Source organism: Actinia tenebrosa, unplaced genomic scaffold (genome assembly GCF_029948245.1).
Source record: "Actinia tenebrosa isolate PJP-AT-01 unplaced genomic scaffold, QUT_ActTen_1.0 PGA_scaffold13__45_contigs__length_12533684, whole genome shotgun sequence".
Classification (NCBI taxonomy): Eukaryota; Metazoa; Cnidaria; class Anthozoa; order Actiniaria; family Actiniidae; genus Actinia; species Actinia tenebrosa.
The window spans coordinates 8,999,139-9,018,934 of record NW_028292573.1 but is presented as its reverse complement, the minus strand read 5'-3'; the positions used below and the strand labels follow the sequence as shown (position 1 = coordinate 9,018,934).

The 19,796-nt window shown below is 36.6% G+C and overlaps 2 protein-coding genes across 3 annotated transcripts; one reads left to right on the top strand and one right to left on the bottom strand.

Annotated features, from left to right (window-relative positions):
* Nucleotides 1-3,417: 3,417 nt before the first annotated feature.
* Nucleotides 3,418-13,411, top strand: LOC116307877 (macrophage mannose receptor 1-like). Its single transcript, XM_089028750.1, has 7 exons — nt 3,418-3,625; nt 4,288-4,490; nt 10,164-10,469; nt 10,567-10,612; nt 11,935-12,126; nt 12,843-12,912; nt 13,093-13,411. Exons 1-7 carry the CDS (start codon nt 3,418-3,420, stop codon nt 13,382-13,384), a joined length of 1,317 nt encoding a protein of 438 aa, XP_088884876.1. The 3' UTR covers nt 13,385-13,411.
* Nucleotides 13,412-15,585: 2,174 nt separating this feature from the next.
* Nucleotides 15,586-18,512, bottom strand: LOC148911774 (uncharacterized). Of its 2 annotated transcripts, XM_089029117.1 has the most exons (3): nt 16,918-18,512; nt 16,289-16,398; nt 15,586-16,198 (listed from the first exon to the last, which is right to left on the bottom strand). In XM_089029117.1, the coding sequence occupies exons 2-3, from the start codon at nt 16,316-16,318 to the stop codon at nt 15,818-15,820; spliced, it is 411 nt and encodes a 136-aa protein (XP_088885243.1). In that variant the 5' UTR covers nt 16,319-16,398; nt 16,918-18,512; the 3' UTR covers nt 15,586-15,817. The 2 variants fall into 2 exon arrangements, with proteins under 2 accessions (XP_088885243.1, XP_088885244.1); XM_089029118.1 differs by lacking the exon at nt 15,586-16,198 and having other exon boundaries at nt 16,275-16,398.
* Nucleotides 18,513-19,796: the final 1,284 nt, after the last annotated feature.

The following is a 19,796-nucleotide window of genomic DNA, read 5'->3' as shown; positions in this document are numbered from 1 at the left end:
TGATTAGAGATTATTGTTATTATTAATTATTGATTAAAGACTATATATCCTTCATTTAATTTCTTGTTAGAGATAACAAAACGATTTCACCTGCTTTTAATTAACTTTGAGGGAATTTTTTAAACGGGAATTCTATTAAATCGAATGTATTTCTGCATTGATCAAGGGATACTTAGTGTTTGATTAAAAACAGCCGTAGTTTGAAAACTAGTTTTTAGGACAATAAAAATGAGCCTAGGCGTAGACGAAAAAGACAATAGCAAGGAGTCCACAAAATAGGCAATTTAGTCTGCTTTCATTAGTTTTAATCATTTTTTAGATTTTCAAAAGATAATATCTTGATTCTTCAGACAAAAATACACAAAAGGCACAAAAGATAACTTTTGAGTGCAAACTTATTGTCAATTAAAACGCACGCGCATGTCTCTGTACTATTGATATAACCACGCTGCGATCTGTAGAGCATTTCTTAATTAGTTTCCACTTGATCTGGAATATTTTGTCAGTGTCTTTTAAGTTTCATATGTGTTAATAAAGTTCTGTTTCATTTCTTCTGTTAATGTGTCGAAAGGAGGTATTGTGGTTTCTGTATAAAGTAAAAATATTTATTCGTTCGTTCGTTCGTTCGTTCGTTCGTTCGTTCGTTCGTTCGTTCGTTCGTTCGTTCGTTCGTTTAGGTGTAATTCTGATTTCTTATTAATACAAAATAGTACTTGGTTTTTCAGCATCAAAAGCAAGTCATGCAGCGATTGATACTATTGCTGATGCACATTTGCATCCTTCACGCATGTGAAAAGTACAGCTTTATCAAAGAACAAGATGTAGAATTCAAAGACCACGTGATAACAACCATGACCACGCAATTTGTCGAGCTGTGCTGGGATAAATGCGTATGGATCATGAATTGCTTCTCCATCAATGCTCGTGTCAACAGTTTTGGAATGTTTGAATGTGATCTGAACAACTCCAGCAAGAAAGCGAGTCCAGGGAGCCTGGTACCAACACAGGGATCCCAGTACCACCAGATGGGGGTGAGTCTAATAAATTGTTTTGAGTGTCCAGGCATGGATAACGAGAGTGAGTTTTCGTACTTATTATTGTTATTATTGTTAACACCACTTCTATTAGAATACGAAAGAATGTGACCTAAATGGATGTACAATTATCAAGGAAGGTAAGCGACATAGTCTCTAACACTACTGGCCCATTTACATTCATTATATCTCATTAAAAACTCATAAATAATGCATAAGCCTTAGGTCGAATTGGATCGGCCGAACACGTCACGTGCATGTACATACCTTAATTACCATCCAAACGATAATGACCAGGTGTTATTATCACTTGAATACTAATGAGGACGACTTTATCAGATATAAAGTTGCATCCACGTTTAGATGCGTTTAGAGCCTCATCAAAGTCAGCTTCGCGTACGATCACTGATAACATTATCAAATTACGACTTCTGCCCGCAGATTATGTCGGTATAATTTAGTTATCCAAGTAAGGTATGTAGCTCATTAGCATATTAGCAATCTCATTAAAATTCCTAGCCCCATGTAGTTATAGGAAAACGTTCTTATTAGTCCAAATCCTCCTAGAGTCTAGCGCTACAGATATTTACAGAGTATTTCAATTCATTCTGATCCATTATTCAATGTAATGAGCACGTGTATTTGTACGCATCACTATAAACTGCGTACGCAGAGTTTTACTTTTTTATATTAATAACAAAAGAGCACTTAAAAGAATATCTGTAACATATGACAGATAAGTTTTTCAAGTAAATGAAGATTTATTGATGGTATCGCTGCATTGGCCACAAAGATGACGGAACATTTTGATTTCGTCTTAAAATTTACCCCTATGATCATATAATCGATAATGTTTGTGCATGCCTAGTTTTGGTGACGTTTGACGTTGTCTTTGTGCATTCAGTTTTGGGTGAAGGATGGTATCGCATTAATGATGCTGCTGTGAAGGTGATCCATGAAAACAAAACCTGGATCGATGCACGAGCCCACTGTCAGTCCCTTGGAGCTGATCTGGCTTCTATAAAAACAAATTATGAAAATCTCTTTATTATTGATTTGTTTTTGAAAAGTATGACATCGAAAGGCAATAACATAGGTGAGATATTTTAGCGGGTTTTTTACTATGCTGTACTAGTCAAATGATATCGATCATCTATTCAAACGACTGACCAACCAACCGACTGACCAACCAACCAAACGACCAATCGATCGAACAGCTGACATATCTACATATCTATAACTCAATAATTACTAATAACTAAAAGACTGACCAATCAAATGAATTAGACAGACATCTGGCCATCAACTGATTCATCTATAGATATTATTCGAAATTATATATGTTAACATTCGACAACATTTTCTTTTGCATATCACTACCAGGGGATGATTTACCTGGCTTGTTGAAGTACTGGGCACTTGAAGGAACCGATGGAGACGTCGTGTAAGTAACCAACCTGTGAGGCAATGAAAATGGTAGCCACATGACAATAAATATTTGTTTAAACTTAAAAAAACGCTCACGCCTCCGTATTCAAATTCAAGAGCCTTTAGATTGTTCTTCGTTTCTCCGGTTTTCCTCCCTCCACAAAAATCAACTTTTAAATTCTAATTCGATCTATCGTTCGCCTTGTAATTGGTTCCTAGACCCGTAAGGCTTTTTTCCTAATCAGAGTAGCAAAGTTGGATGAAAAAATATACTGTATAGCAGGCTGTCAACTAAGCCATTTTTATTGTCCCATAGGTTGAAGGGAACTCCTACCCCAAGTTACGACGTGGTCGATGGAGAAAAAGCACTTTACTTTCCTGGAATCAAAGGCTACGCAGACGTCCCGGCAGTCGTGATGAATCCCGAGGGATACACGTTCATGTTGTGGTTCAAACCTGGCAAAAACAGTACAAAAAACGCAGAAACTGTATACAGTGACTGGGGTATTCCGAAGAGTTTTCGCTTACTCTTTTCTAGAAGTACTGAAACTCTAGTCTTCAGAATATACAAACAGGAAGACGGAAGTGAAATGATATCGCCTTATGCAAGGTGTGTTAACAAGTCACTTGTGACTCAGCATAGAAGATACCAGTTCTAAACTACAATGTGCAGATAAACTCTGAACATAAGGGACTGCGTTTACTATTTATTGAAGTTGGTGTATTTGGAACCTTGAAAAAGGGATAAATGGATAGCTGGATAAGTGATATAAACTATCGGGAAAGTCTATGAGAAGTTCCAAGGTTTTACACAGCCTTCGACCTCTCCAAAACAAAACTTTGGTTTATATCATGCTTGTTAAATATATAGTATATTGATAGTGCTAATCAGCTTTCCTCTTTATATTTGATTGTATAGTATTGACATGAACGGTTGGAACCACATTGCTGTAACATGGAAAAAGGCACAAGGAACGATCAGGATTGTGTTAAACGGGACACACGGTTTAACGAAGGCGTTTATACCTATCCCACCTACCACCTTGGGATTTTGGGGGACGCTTTGCCTCATGTCTCTCGTAACAATGCATTGGTTGGTCACGTGAGACATTTAATGGTCTTCAATAACAGTATGACTGATCAGGAGATACAAGCAGCCATCAGTAAGTGTCTTTGATTGGTCTTGACTCTTATACTTACATATTTATGTACGTTGCAATTGCCGTTGTATATTGACAAAGACAATGCTTTGGGAAGCATCTAATTAGATTTTATAGTCCCGAAGGGCTTACTCAAAAAGACAGACAGAGAGACAAACAAAGACACACACACACACACCATGCACACAGACAGACACTCAGACACTCAGACACTCAGACACTCAGACACTCAGACACTCAGACACTCAGACACTCAGACACTCAGACACTCAGACACTCAGACACTCAGACACTCAGACACTCAGACACTCAGACACTCAGACACTCAGACACTCAGACACTCAGACACTCAGACACTCAGACACTCAGACACTCAGACACTCAGACACTCAGACACTCAGACACTCAGACACTCAGACACTCAGACACTCAGACACTCAGACACTCAGACAGACAGATAGTTATCGGTTTTCATATACTGCAGCCCACAAAGGTACTCTTTCTTGTTTGCATGGAGATATTTACCTTTAGTAGTAAATATGTTGGGGAAAATACGAGTACTAGTAAAAGAAGATATATCACCATGTATGTTTAAATGTGTCGTAACCTGTTTACAGTCATACCTGTGTAACCTATGAACACCTCTATTATTACTGTGTCTATAGATTATGAACAGCAAGGTAGTTTTTGGATTGGTCTCAATGCCCTGAATGATAGCAGTACCTTCAAGTGGAGTGATGGGACAAGCACCCAAAACATGGTGTTGCCTTATTTCCTAGGAGGTCCTCCCTCTTATGGTCCAAGATGTGTTGCAGTGAAGAAGAACGGGAAGTGGTTTGACAATTACTGCACACGATTAAGTTACTTTGTTTGTGGCAAACCATTTTCTTAAAGTGCTAGTCTTACGAAAATGACACCATCCCTGGAAATTGTACCATATAAAACTAGATATGTAATTTAGCTAACCGTCCAAATTCTTTTTCGATACGAGACTGGGAAGATGTTGCATTTAGCCAGTAAAGTTTGGCCGTTTGAGTCCGCCATTAAGCGATTGCGTTCCTGGCAGCTTTTAGTGATTTGAAGGAAGTGACGTCATACCCGCCACCCTCCAAAATTCCCGGCTTTTCACAATGTGTAATTGCAACCAAATTTTGCCTAAAAAACAAGCCTAAAACCAAGTCATACCTTCTTACAGAGAATGCTGTAGAGTCAGTGTGGATAAAAAGGACGCCAGTTGCGCATATGACGTCACACATAAATTAAAAATCGCTGCTCATAGAAATGGCGGACGAGCTTTTAACAATTTTCGAAAGTAGAATTCAGACAGGGAAAGTTTCTTTTTCGAACCAATTATTGTGTTGGTGAACATTATAACCTATTTAAGCATATACAAAATCGGGGATTTTTTTTGCGTCATTAATATTTTCGTAAGACTAGCACTTTAAGGTGACTGTGATAACATACTTGCGCACCAAAACCGCTGACTGAAATTCCACAGTAACATTCCTTTTTTTCCCGAAATGCATGCTTATGAATTCGCTGCAAAAATAGAAGAACGCTCGAATTTTGCACCAGTGCCGTAGGAATTCCAGATACCTTTTAATTAAGTTTAAAGAAATCCGCCTGGGATTTATTTAGCAGATAAAAGATCCTTTTTCTGTGCTTCGTTTAGCAATAGAGCGCGCAAGAATTGACGTAAGCACAAAAGAAGTGTAAGGAGAAGCACGAGCCGTAGTCCAGTATTTCTGACACTTCTCGAGTACTTTCGGCTTTGCACTACTGGACGTAGCATAGAAAAAGCTGTTGGTTTTTTTGTTTTGGGTTTTTCCTCCTTGGTTTTATTACAATAGAAAAAAAAGGTTGTAGTTTTCGTTGCTATTTTCTAACACTTCTTTACAAAGTATTCTGCACACGCAAAGTTTGCTGAGTTTTATTTAACAATAGAGAGTTTTAGATTTACGTTCACGGCAAACGTGAAACGTCAGTTGACCAGTGAAAAATTCTTTTAAATTACTGAAAAAGAATCGCAAAAAAGTCCAAGTAGTAGAAAAACAAAAGAGTATTTGCGCTTGGTGAGAAGGTTTGTAAAAGGTAAAGTAAAGTAAAGGAAAACTATGAAAACGTGGTCACGTTTGCCGTTTGCGGGGAGAAAAAAAATTCAATCGAAAACTCTCTGATTATTCGATTATCGGGGAATATTTACCGAGACGCGAGTCTTCGAGCGGCGAGGTAATATTCCCCAGTGATCACTGAGCCTGAGGCAAATAATTGTTTTAGTATAAATACACAGGTGATTCTTTCAAAAAAAGAAAAAAAAGAAGATAAAAGGCTTTTTTTTTTCCGGTAACAGCAAAAACGCGGCTGGACGCCATTTTGGATTTTCGCTCGAGGTGATTATCGTGTGATAGTGTGAGTTTCTTGACCAATCAGCGCGCGAGATTTTCTATAATCACCTGCGTATTTTTACTAATAAAAGTTATTCACCGAAGGCGAAGTGAATATCGTCTCATAATTAGTTTGTCAGATATGTATATCGCGCGCACCATGGAAATTCCAGTTGCAGTTGAATTTTCGTCTTACCCTACTTGCGTACGTCATCAACTAGCGCGCGTGCTCTTTCCGTTTGTTGTTTTGATCACAAAAATGAAACGGAAAGTAGACTAAAGAGCTCGCGCGCACTAACTGACCACGCACGGGAGTTATAGGGCAAGGCGAAATTTAAACTGCATCTGGTTTTAAAAAATAGCCCAACCGGGAATTTACATAAACCGCGTGATATTTAAGAAGTTTCCCTCTCTTATTTATGCTCTCTTGCAGCAAACTAATAAACCTTTATAAATACAATTTGTAGTTTCCTCTTCGATCGATTTTGTAAGTTTGTTTGTCTTCTTCGCCGCGATAAAAATGTTGACTTTGGTTTAGGATTTACAGAAATGTGTCATGTTGTTTTTGTTTGCATTTTGTGCGGATCAATATTTTGAAAAAGGCTTTGTAGGAGACTTGGCATGGAAGTCAGGTGTTCGGGTCTTTATGGGATAAATATGACATGGAGAGAACCATGAAATCACAAAAGGGTTTTGTGTTAGAGTCTTAGATTCTAACATTTCCGAATATTTTTGACAACGGGTTTTGTTTTCTTTGCGGATTGGCCTTTTATTGACGCCAATTGAAAATACAACTTTACGAAAACGCATAGTGTGTGTACGCTGTCGAAAACGCTACGTGTGGACAAGAAAAATTCCGTTTTCAGAAATAAAGGGATACGCCTGGACGGGTCCTTACTTGGCCCGTGGAATGTAGCAAAGGAATTGGCGTCTGGCATTCCTATGCATTAAGCTTTTTTTTTTTTTTTTTTTTTTTTTTTTTTTTTTTTTTTTTTTTTTTTTTTTTCATGGGCGAAGTAAAATTACTAAAATCACGAATTTTAACGCTACGCAATATATTTTTTAAAATTTAAACCTCTCTTTCATATATCACTGGGCAATAGTTAGTTCTAATCATTAAGAATTGATGACGGTTGCTTGGTTATCAGAATCATAACGGCGCCCTAACGGTATCTTGTTTATTGTTTTCGTTATTCATCTAAGGTTAACGAACTACTAGCGTTTTGAACACCTAAACCAGCTCAGTTACTGAGGGAACAAAAAGGTAAGAATATTAGAAAACGTTTTATGTATTTCCTTCAGTAAAAGTCAATCTAATTAGAAAAATACTATAAATAGGTTAGATTCCTTTGTATGTATTTTAAAGGTTTATCGCTGAATGACAATATATATGCTAATGCTTCCAGAATGTTTTTGAATGGCCCAAATGATTCTTTAACTTATCTTTTTCTCATCGTTTTTGTTTTAAAGCATATTTTATTTTAGTGCAGGAGTAGTTTAAAAGTAAAGAAATAAAGTATTATCATTACAGCTACCTCAGTAGAAACAAGCTAGAGAAAAAATATATAATATTTCATAAAAGTCTTTTACTAAAGAATATATAAGCCGTGACGTGACTCTGGTAGTGTGATTCCCTAAACAAAGATTGTAGTAAATTTGGAAGAAAAACAAAACTACGTTTCAAAATTATGAAATCTAAACCAATCTAGATGAAACTTTAAGAAACTGTTGTTGTTATAATAACAAAACGACCTTGAAAGTTTCAAAACATCTATGCTGCTGTTTTTGAAATATAAATTGCTAAGACTGCATTATTATTTTACTAGGCACTTAGTAAAAAATAAGGTTTTCTGTAAACGTACGTACAATCCAAGAAGGAAAAGGAGAAACTCTTTAAGACTTAAGTTTTAAATTATGTCTTAAACCAACTTTTTGCCGTTAATTATGAGTAAAGTTATTAAAAATTTATAAACCGGGAAACATGAATGTTAGCAACTTATACACATATATATAAGCACGCAAAATCTTGGATTCAAAATGTCTTTACGATATTTATATTATTCAAAATCAGTCGCATAAAATTTTCTAGTTTTAAGATATTTTGTTTATCACATACCACAGTTTAATAAAAATTCCACTTTTTATGTTTTTTTTGATTATCGCTGAATGACGAGATACTAAATTCGTTCATGAATATCAGTTGTGAATGGTCCAAACTTTTATGTTTTTTCAACTTTTTTCAAGTTTATTTGATTTGATTATAAAAATTAATTAGTTTAAAAATTTTAAGTTTTTCTTATTTATTGGAGCTACCTTGAAAAAAATAAAAAGGAGAAAAAAAATTACAAAAAATGAAAACAAAAATCATTGTCGGACGAAGATCTTAAATCTTAAAACCGAGACCGAGTACACTACTAAATGTGAAAAAAATATTTACAGTCGAACAACGTAGTTTTCTTTTATTTCCTTTGGAATATGAAAGCATGACTTTTGAGTAAGGAATTTTTTGTACTTCATCCAGAAAACATAATAGAACAGACCGGCTCAGATCGCCCATCTCAGATCTCCGACCAACAACGTTTTTTGAAATAGGTGTATACAGTAAATACAACCAATGAAAATGAAAATCTAGGTTAAGTAAAGAAAAATGAAGAATCTAACTTTCCAAAACTGATGAGATAATTAATAATTCATTTTGTCATTTTATATGCGCACGACTTTATATGCTTTTTAGTAAGTGCAAGATAAAAAAATCACTCTTTGCCTGGGATTTACAACAGTTTTAAAGCAATTAAATCATCTAGGATAAAGACCAGATAACTTCCTCAGCCTCGGAACGGCAAATGGAGATCTAGTGGTTGTGTTATTTTATTCTAACATTTTGTTGTAGTGGCAACATCTGCATACCGATATCAATCGTGCTTAGGGAAAGTTCATTTAATATGCTGAGAGGGGGGAAGGAAAATGGGCATTCTTCCTCAAAAAAAAAAAAAAAAAAAAATTAATTAAGACCCTCCTTAGGACACTTTATTTTCGAAACCTACCAAACAACCAATTTTCAAATTTTCGAATTAAATTTGAGAGCCCCACCCCCTGTTGTATGCATGTCATTTATTTAGAAGCCACCATTTCATTAGCCTGCGTCACATCCGGAATTTTCTTCGTAAATACCGTACCGAAGAAAATCAAGAAAATTCCGGATGTGACGCAGGCTACCATATTTCATGCCTTAAAACATTTCGGTGCCATCCCCACATATCTTCACCCCCCACTCGTGGTTGTGTTAGAACTATAAAATTTTGCTATGGTTGCAGGTTCTGTTGACCTTTATCAATTGTATTTGTATCTAAAACATCTTGTAGTTACTCGATGGGGAACTCGTGGGTGGGTTGAATTAAAACTAGAATATTTTGTCATGGTTGCAATTTGTGTTTACCGTTATCAATTGTGATTATATCTAAAACATCGTGTAGTATTGGCGAAATTCTGATATATGTCTAGTGAATATATTAAGGTGGGATCATACAAATGAAATGAATATTGTATTGATAAAGCATAACAACAAACACTTTATTGCATGTTATAGAGAAGACCACACTGACAAAAAAGAAATGTCATGGTGGACCAAATATTATCATAGATAACAATTAACCCGAACCCGAAGAAGAAGAAAGTGGTGGTTATTGTAAACCAAATAACACATTAACTACTGACAAAAGAAATACACAATTTGTGAAGTAGCGTGTTTTGTTCGAAAGAATTATGCTCTACACGGGCATAGTTTAAGTAAGGCTAACTTTATTGTGTTACACAAACCAGTCCAATACCACGAAAAAACAGGCTAGGGAAAAGGCCCTGTGAAACCTAAAATAATCCAAGTCTAAAATTACAATGTATAAAAGGAAAATAAAAAGGAAAACAGTACGAAAAACTCACCGAATTGACACCACGGTATACAAGTACAGCACACTACTTCAAGCACATATACCGCACAAAGGATTGTGGGAAATTTATGCTGAAAACGTAAAATAGAAACACGGGAACTCCGCAATACCCTTGTTGAGGATTACCCTTGTTGTGTGTGTGTTTAATACCACCTTATTTTTTCCAAAGAATAAATAGCCACTTCAACCAAACAAATTTATTATATTTTTCAGCATCAAAAGCAAGTCATGCAGGGAGTGATATTATTGCTGATGCACATTTGCATCGTTCACGCATGTGAAAAATACAGCTTTGTCAAAGAACAAGATGTAGAATTCAAAGACCACGTGATAACAACCATGACCACGCAATTTGTCGAGTTGTGCTGGGATAAATGTGTATGGATCACGAATTGCTTCTCCATCAATGCTCGTGTCAACAGTTTTGGGATGTTTGAATGTGATCTGAACAACTCCAGCAAGAAAGCGAGTCCAGGGAGCCTGGCACCAACACAGGGATCCCAGTACCACCAGATGGGGGTGAGTTCAATTAACTGTTTTCAGTGTCCAGGCATGGAGAAGGAGAGTGAGTTTTCGTACTTATTATTGTTATTATTATTAACACTAATTTTGTTAGGATACGAAAGAATGTGACCTAAATGGATGCACAATTATCAAGGAAGGTAAGCGACATAGTCTCTAACACTGCTGCCAATTTACATTCATTATATCTCATCAAAAACGCATGAATAATGCATAAGCCTTGGTAAGACTAAGAATTTTTTAAATTTTACAAAAGAGAAATTACAATAAAAATGTAATGGCACTCGGAACTAATAAAAAGAAGAAGATAGAATTATTGTGGGTGAGAAACAAATCTTGGTTGAAATAGAACACTTTTATAAAGAGCTCTATACTTCAAAGAAATAAGTAGAATATTGCGATTTTAAAGATTTTGTGAAATATCGAGGAAAATCTAGAATTCCACACGTCACAGTCAAAATTTTGATTTTGCTCATTTTTGGATTGCTGGAAGTATTACCGAGTTAATCATATCCTTTTTGTAATCACTACCAAATTCTGCAATCTGATTGCTTCAAAGGAGTGCCGTTAATTCCCAAATTGCATCCTTAGGAACTTTTAATCGCATCCTTAAAAAGATTTTTAAACGATAAAATAAAACAAAATAAAACAAAAAAATCAACAATTAAAAAAAAAATTTAGATGTTTTTTTTGTTTGCATTTAGTTCTTCTACTACATTAAATTGATTATTCTGCACTATTTAGTGTGTCTTTTTCTCGTTTATGATTACAAAAAGGATATGATTAAGTGGTAATTGAAATTCGTGTCGTGCAATTTTGGTCTGAAATCAAATTTGCGATTTTGCAATCGCGCGTTTGATTTCAGACCAAATTGCACTCCACTCAGTTCAATTACCATCATTAAACAAACGTGGTGTAGTTAGTTTTTCAAATAATCGCTAAAATTCTGAGAAATTTGAGAAAAACTGTCGGCTTTGATTATTATAACCAATGCTGATTTATACCTGGCAAAAACCCAAAAAAGAGAAAACACATCAAACCAATTCAACTCACAAACCAGCTTTGACGAAACTCTTGCCATAAACATTTGTACATTTGTAATTGTTTAAAAAATAACTAAAACTAAAATTAAAACTATATTACACACAAGGACATATCTTTAATACTAAGGCTGAGCAAAGAGAACTCGAAACTAGAGTATTGATACATAAATATAATGGTATCTTTTAAATAGACACAATTTTACGGACAAAATCAGAGAAACTTTTTGACTGGATTTGCAGCCAATATGCAGTTCGTAAAGTCCTCCACTGGTCAAAAATGTCAAACACACATTATTATTATTGAATATGTTATCTTGCTTAGCAAAGCATCATATTTGCCTATAAAATGGTCAGCGGTCTACTATGCTTGCGCATGCCTAGTATTTTGGTGACGTGTGACGTTGTCTTTGTGCATTCAGATTTGGGTGGAGGATGGTATCGCATTAATGATGCTGCTGTGAAGATAATCCATGAAAACAAAACCTGGATCGATGCACGAGCCCACTGTCAGTCCCTTGGAGCTGATCTGGCTTCTATAAAAACAAATTATGAAAATCTCTTTATTATTGATTTGTTTTTGAAAAGTATGACGTCAAAAGGCAATAACATAGGTATGTGAATTTTTGAAAACTGACCAGCCAAGCAAGCGACCGACCGAGCACCCCACTAATCAACCTATCCAGAATTCCAACTTTCAAGTGTCCAACCTACCAACCAACTGACTGTCCAACCTACCAACCAACTGACTGACCAACCTACCAACCAACTGACTGACCAACCTACCAACCAACTGACTGTCCAACCTACCAACCAACTGACTGACCAACCTACCAACCAACTGACTGACCAACCTACCAACCATCTGACTGACCAATCTATTAACCAACTGACTGTCCAACCTACCAACCAACTGACTGACCAACCTACCAACCAACTGACTGTCCAACCTACCAACCTACTGACTGTCCAACCTACCAACCAACTGACTGTCCAACCTACCAACCAACTGACTGTCCAACCTACCAACCAACTGACTGACCAACCTACCAACCAACTGACTGTAACAACCTGCCAACTAACTGGCTGTCGATCCAACCTCCTAGTTAACCTACCAATTTATAGGGGCTTTGTACCATCACGTAATAGCAGCCATGCAGCTGGATGGCACAACAATAGAGTCTATTTTTCCCACGGGAAACTTAATTGTTTTTGCCAACTGTCAACTGCCTCTATTAACCAAGCAAAAAAATAACTTGCGATTTATTCATGATTTGTGAAATGAAATTTGTTTTAACGTCTTAAAAGATTCAAAACGTTTGTTTTCTAGCACTACCAGGGAATGATTTACCAGGCTTGTTGAAATACTGGGTACTTGATGGAACCGATGGAGACGTCGTGTAAGTAACGAACTAACAACAAACAAACAAATGGAGGTATATGGAGATATTAATGTTGTAGATAGCAGTACACAATTTTCATTGAAGTTAGTCGTAAGAGCCTTTAGGTTTTCACTTGGACCACAAAATATGACCGCTATATCAGGTTGTCAACTAAGCCATTTTTATTGTTCCATATAGGCTGAGGGGAACTCCTTCTCCAAGGTATGAAGTGGTCGATGGAGAAAAAGCACTTTACCTTCCTGGATTCAACGGCTACGCAGAAGTCCCGGCAGTCGTAATGAATCCCGAGGGATACACGTTCATGTTGTGGCTCAAGCCTGCCAACCAGAGTATAGTACAATATGAAACTATATACAGTGATTGGAAAGTTCAACCGAGGTTTTACTTAAGATTGGGCAGGGGAAATAAAGGTCTCTTTTTTAGTGTAATGAAACAAGAAGGCGGATCAGAGATTGCCGCTTACGCATAGTAAGTTAATATACAATTATTGCATGAGGTTGAGCATCATATCAAGCAATTATACACCGACTGCGCGGTTGTACTGGGCCGGGTTTTCGTGGAAACGAAGCTAGTCAGTCGTCTGGGAGCAAAGTTTTCCCGCGAGCTTTGTCCAGTTTGTTATTGTTGTCATAAAATCGGACAAAATGCTACAAATCTGATGGAAATCACGCTTACTGAAGAAGATATTCCAGGAGCTAGTCTCTGTGGAAGAAAGCTATGCTCTCTTAAGACCGACGAATTGCGTTTTTGGCTCAAGTGCCGAGAGGATTCGTTGAAAGGCCTCAAAACGAAGGTTCAGTTAGTAAGAAGGTGAGATTTAAATCCACACACGTTTACTCTGAACTTTAGAATATACAGAATATATTCAAATTTATCTGCTTATGATTCTCAAATAAAGTACAGCTTTGTTATTTCAACCGATATTAGAAATGATTGCCGCCGTTCGTGGCGAACTTTGCGCGCCATTGACCAGTCAGCAAAATTCTCAAAAAAAAATAAATAAATAAATAAATAAAAGAAAAGACAAAATAAATACAAATTTCCTTTAGTTGATTTACTTTATTGATGTTGACGGTGAACTGTTTTTTGTTCGTTTAATAGGGTCGAGGAATATATTGAGTCAAGCATTAGAGACAAAAATATTGTCGATCCAGACGGCGGGAAAATCTACACGAAGTGACAACAAACAATTCACTCGACGAAAAAATGGATTTGTCATGTAGGCAAACATATAGACAAATATATGGGCAAATATCATATTTGACTAATAGTAAACAATATTTGCCCAATGACTGTATATGATATGTACCTACACATTTATCCCATGGGCACAGATGGCAAAGTCCGTATGGCCCAGTAAAATCCCAAACGGCAAATATATAGCAGATATCATATCATCCATACATTTACCCGGTAGTAAATGTGAATGCTCATTTGATATGTGCACGTATTTGCCCAGCCCGTATATGTGTTTTATGTCTTACGTATACCCTGTGTTTCCCCAGGCCGTATATGTGATTCATGCCTTACATATACCCTGTATTTTCCCAGGCCGTATATGTGATTAATGCCTTACATTTACCCTGTCTTTGCCCAGACCGTATATGTGATTAATGCCTTACATATACCCTGTATTTTCCCAGGCCGTATATGTGATTTATGCCTTACATATACCCTGTCTTTGCCCAGGCCGTATATGTGATTTATGCCTTACATATACCCTGTGTTTCCCCAGGCCGTATATGTGATTTATGCCTTACATATACCCTGTATTTTCCCAGGCCGTATATGTGATTTATGCCTTACATATACCCTGTGTTTGCCCAGGCCGTATATGTGATTTATGCCTTACATATACCCTGTATTTTCCAAGGTCGTATATGTGATTTATGCCTTACATATAACCTGTGTTTGCCCAGGCCGTATATGTGATTAATGCCTTACGTATACCCTGTCTTTGCCCAGGTCGTATATGTGATTAATGCCTTACATATACCCTGTATTTTTCCAGGCCGTATATGTGATTTATGCCTTACATATACCATGCGATATGCTCTGACCGTATATGTGATTAATGCCCCCTTAATGCCTTAGATGTACCAGCGCGTCTTAGCCATATTTGCTCAGTTGAATTATGCTCATCATATTTGCTAAATTTAACTATATTATCAGTCTTCAGCTATTGTCCCTTATGGCAGGCCAAAAAAAATAGAAACGATATATGTCGTGACAACCACCTCATACTTTAAACATAGCTAACCTATACTAAGAAGCAGGAAAAAAGACATAAATCATACTGAAACATTTTTATTGTGAATTTCCTTTTCTTGACGACTGATTAACTATGAACAATTTGTTAACTACAACTAATTGAAAATGCTAGTTCTGTAAATTAATTATAGGTGTTTGTTTCATCTTGTGACAGAATTTGTGAAAGGAGATCATAATATATTTAGTTGTCAATCGATCTGTGGCTTATGTACGATTCTTTTTAGATATTCTGTAGTAGTACACTTCATTTATAACTGCAAAAACTTAATTAAGGACACCGAACGTGGTTGGGTTTCTACGAGTTTTATGAATTAAATCTTGTGTCACTGTTCCTCCGTTCCTTTGGCCTGATTTCTAGGGTTTTCCTTCTTCTTTCGATTATTTGAACATTATACTTGTTTACTTTAAGAAATCCAAAGGTCAATAGGCTTAGATAGCCGCTGCTATACCGTTTGACCTTTGGATTTCTTCAAGTAAACGAGTATAACGTTCAAGTAATCGAAAGAAGAACGAAAACCCTAGAAATCAGGCCAAAGGAACGGAGGAACAGTGACACAAGATTTAATTCATAAAACTCGTAGAAACCCCAACCACGTTCGGTGTCCCAGTGCCCTTGATTTGATAAAAACCTTTAGGCTCTCAATGCCCATTCGGGACCTCCAGATGGCCTTGGGCGTCTTGACGGCTCCCCGATTTTCCGCTTCAAAAGCATGGTGAGACTGCGCTCTGACAGCCTCCTTTTTGCCTTTCGGTCCATGCTTTCCATGAACTGATTAGCTAGGGGGCTTCTCCATGGCAGAGGGTGTTTTATTAAAACTTTACTCTGCTTGGTAGGGCCCCCTTCGTTATCAGAGCCACTGTCCGCTGTATCGTCATCAGCCTGGTCATCCGCCTCTGACATCGACTCCTCTGATGACATATACTCCAGTTTCATAATTGCCTTGACTTTCTCTTTGTCCCCTGGTGATAGCGAGGTTGACAAGTCCGCTGCCTTGGATCTGGATTTTAGGAGCTAAAAGAAAAAAGAAAAAAAAAAAAAACACCGTCAGTCAAAGTTTCTTATTAAACAAAGTCATAATCGTTGCAAATTCAGTTTACTCACATTTTGTTTTCTTTGTGTTTTCCGCTGCATCTTTTGATGCCTTCCAAGGGCCCCTGAACGCTCTCTTTTGTTTCTCTTTCTTCTCGTCAGAAAGTGACTTTTAAGGGCAGCTGAAATTATATCAAGTACCCATATATTAAAACTTGAGACAAAATTTGTTAGAAATTTTGGCATTTGGCCGACAATTACTCCTTTAGCATCCATTTGTTTTTGCTTTGTTTTGTTTCGTTTTTTTTTTTTTTTTTTTTTTTTTTTTTCCATGTTATTTTATTTCAAACATAATATAATTCATTAAAATCATAAGATGTACCTTAAGTTATTCTTAGACATAGTAATAATGTTTTCATTATTTTTATGGCTGTGATTGTATAATATTGGGGAAAAAATCGAAATCAAATCAATTCCTTTACAAAAAAGGAAATTATCATTATCATTCAGTGTCTTGTTATTGGAAATCAATAGTAAAGTTTGGTAGCATTAACCACTACCATGGCGGGTTTCCCGCCAATTTTAGCATTGCATAAATTATACCGCTGCATAATTATACCAACTACTCTTCGCGCCAAGAATTCCCAGTAAAATTATCAATAAAAATAGCTTGCTTTTTTAAATATTGCCACTTTACTTACTGCAACAGCCTTTGAGACAGTAATCTTGGTCTTGCTGTTGTCTTTGTCCTGCTGGCTTTCTTTTAAGGCCGCTAGTATTTGGCGGTTTTGTTCTTGCAGTTCTTTAAACTGTTTTACAATCGTTTCGAAATTTGAAGAAATTTCTTCTTTTTCGCTGTCGGGGTCAACGTTCTCATTCTCGCTTGTTGCTTGCAATAGGCGATTTCTGTGTTCTCTTAGCACATCCTCGTTACCACCAGGGACAGAGGGAATAAGTATATTAAGCCTTTGAGAATTGGCGCCATTTTCAGTATGTCTACTCGTACTGCTTGTACTGGTAGTTGCAGTAACAGAATGGATTGGCATTGGGCGTCCTGGTAAAGGTGTAGATGTTCTTCCCATTTTTTGATCGCGACGAATGAACGCAATTTATAAGCAAAGATATAGAATGTGCGGGAAACTAGATGACCGACAGAGTTTGTTACCTGTTTGTGACCAAAAGGCGAATGAACGAATAAGCACATCCACCGAACAGATCTACCCCCTATCTATCACGGCGTATCACGTGACTTGTGATGACATGTACGTTCATATAATGAAGTCTAATAATAAAAAAAGGAATAACTGTCTTATAAAAATGCTGAAGTTGTATCCAGGATTCATGTTAAGTAATATATCTATTATCTTAAAGCTATTTGCTCCATTTTATAAAGTTATGAAATTTTTTCTAAAGCCTAGATTCACGAAATATCATTGCAATAAACTTGATTAGCTTCTAGCTCTAAAACCATCGTACCATTATCTGCCGCCAACAGTGACAGCTCTAAGGAAAAGGGCGCGGTAATAAAGATCCGGCGTGCTTTTGTCCAGTGGCATGTGGTTGATGGACGTGGAACTTTATTACGCTGGAATATGGCTGTTAGCCATTCAAAATGCTTGGATTTTGAGTAATTGTCCCAATGATACACACCGTCTTTTTAATTATATAGTTCTGGAAAACAAAATGTCTTCTGCGATGTCAAAGCGTTATCATTGCTTTCATTGTAACGAAGATTTACATTACAGAGTATTTTGCCGTCACAAAGAAGAATTTTATGATCCCTTAACAAATCAATGGCAATTACAGCGGAATAACGACGAAGACTCAAATGATAGTATTTTCACTCACGAGATTGACGGCCAGAACGACACTTCTTCTAATGACTACAGCGAGATAAACGTTTTGGACCAAACTGATCAAGACTCCTCTGATGTGCCAAATACAAACCAACCATCAAGTGACGAATTCTTACCAGCTACTTCACAAAAAGGTATTGATGTTATACGTTTATTTGATGATTAGATTATATAATCTTTAAATGTTAAAGTCAAACTGCATAGATAAAAGACTGAATCTTTAACAAGCGGCTGATTTGCACATGATCTAGCTCCCCTATTGGATTTACTACCAAGCATTAGTGTTATTGAAGCGAGATTAAGTTAGAGGTACAAATGATTCTTTTCTATTTCTATCTTAGCCTCGTTTTCACCGTTACTTTTAAGAAGGGTGCATCATTAAGTAATCGGCTTATGGTAGCCATTAAAACCTCAGTGTTCGTTCAGAAAGGTTCATTCAAAGAGTTTATAAAATTATAGCTAGAGATAACTCATTTAAAACGCTAAAAAGAATTTACTATGTTCAAATGGATATTGCTGTACATTTTTGTCTCCAAATCAATTCATGACTGTGGTCATCCTGAGATAGCATGGTATCCGGCAAAACATGTTTGTCAAGTTAGAGAAATACAATTATAAGTAATTTATTTAATATGTCTCTTGGGTTTTTTATTTTCGATTTATCATTTTTCTTTCACGAATTATAAATTGTTGTTTTGCTGACTTAGAAATTTATATTTTATTTTCAATGGAAATCATTTATTTTCAGAGCAAAATTTGGGTCAAAATTATACATTTAGGGACCGGTCATTATTTAAGTTGGAGGTGGGGGGGGGGGGGGTGGGGTGGAGGAGAAATTGTCAGTGACGCAAAAAAATTTCAAGGCCCCCCCTTTGAAGGCATCCAAGTTTATCGAAAACCCCCCATGGATTGTAGTAAAAAATTTAAAAATTTTCCCTAAAAGTCATTTTTAAATTTCAAGACTTTCACTAGCAAAAATTTCAGGCCCCCCCCCCCCCCAATTTTTTCTCCCCCCCCCCCCCCCCCCACCCCAACTTAAATAATGACCGGTCCCTTAGCCCATGAGGTTTTTTTTTACTGACATTTTTTTTTCTAGTATTATAATGGTTTCAGACTTTATCTTATACTATGTTGCAGTTATACAATGCCGAATGAATAAAATACATCGTATTTGCTTATGTTTAAAGGAGACGGAATAAATGACTTTGAGGAAGAAGATCAAGTGTTTTGGGATGACAAGTTGGACAGTGAATCTGACCATGAAGAGATAAGAGGAAATGAAAGAAGGAGATTGGTTGAAACTTGGGATATTGATATCGAAGACGTAGAAAGAGATTTTGAACAATCTAGTGCAGAAATAAGCGTTGCCGTCGAAGCAAGTTCCCGAGTGACCCTTATTAACTGGATTGCCTTGTTTGTGTGCTTTTGGTCTGCATACTTTTCTGTACCAGACCGAGGCATTGATATTCTCCTCGCCTTTTTTTAAAGCGATTTTTCAGGTTTTGTGTGAGCTTTCGCCAATCATTTTCCCAACCGCAGTATTGGTTTTCCCGAGCTCCTTCAAACTCTTGAAAAATTATCTTTCTTTTAAAGATAAGCATTCAAAGTATGTTGTTTGTCCGAAATGCGACACCCTATACCGTTTTCAAGACTGCATAACAACAAGATTCGGGCGTGTCATTGCTAAACCATGTTCTCACATTGCTTTTCCGAATCACCGTCAA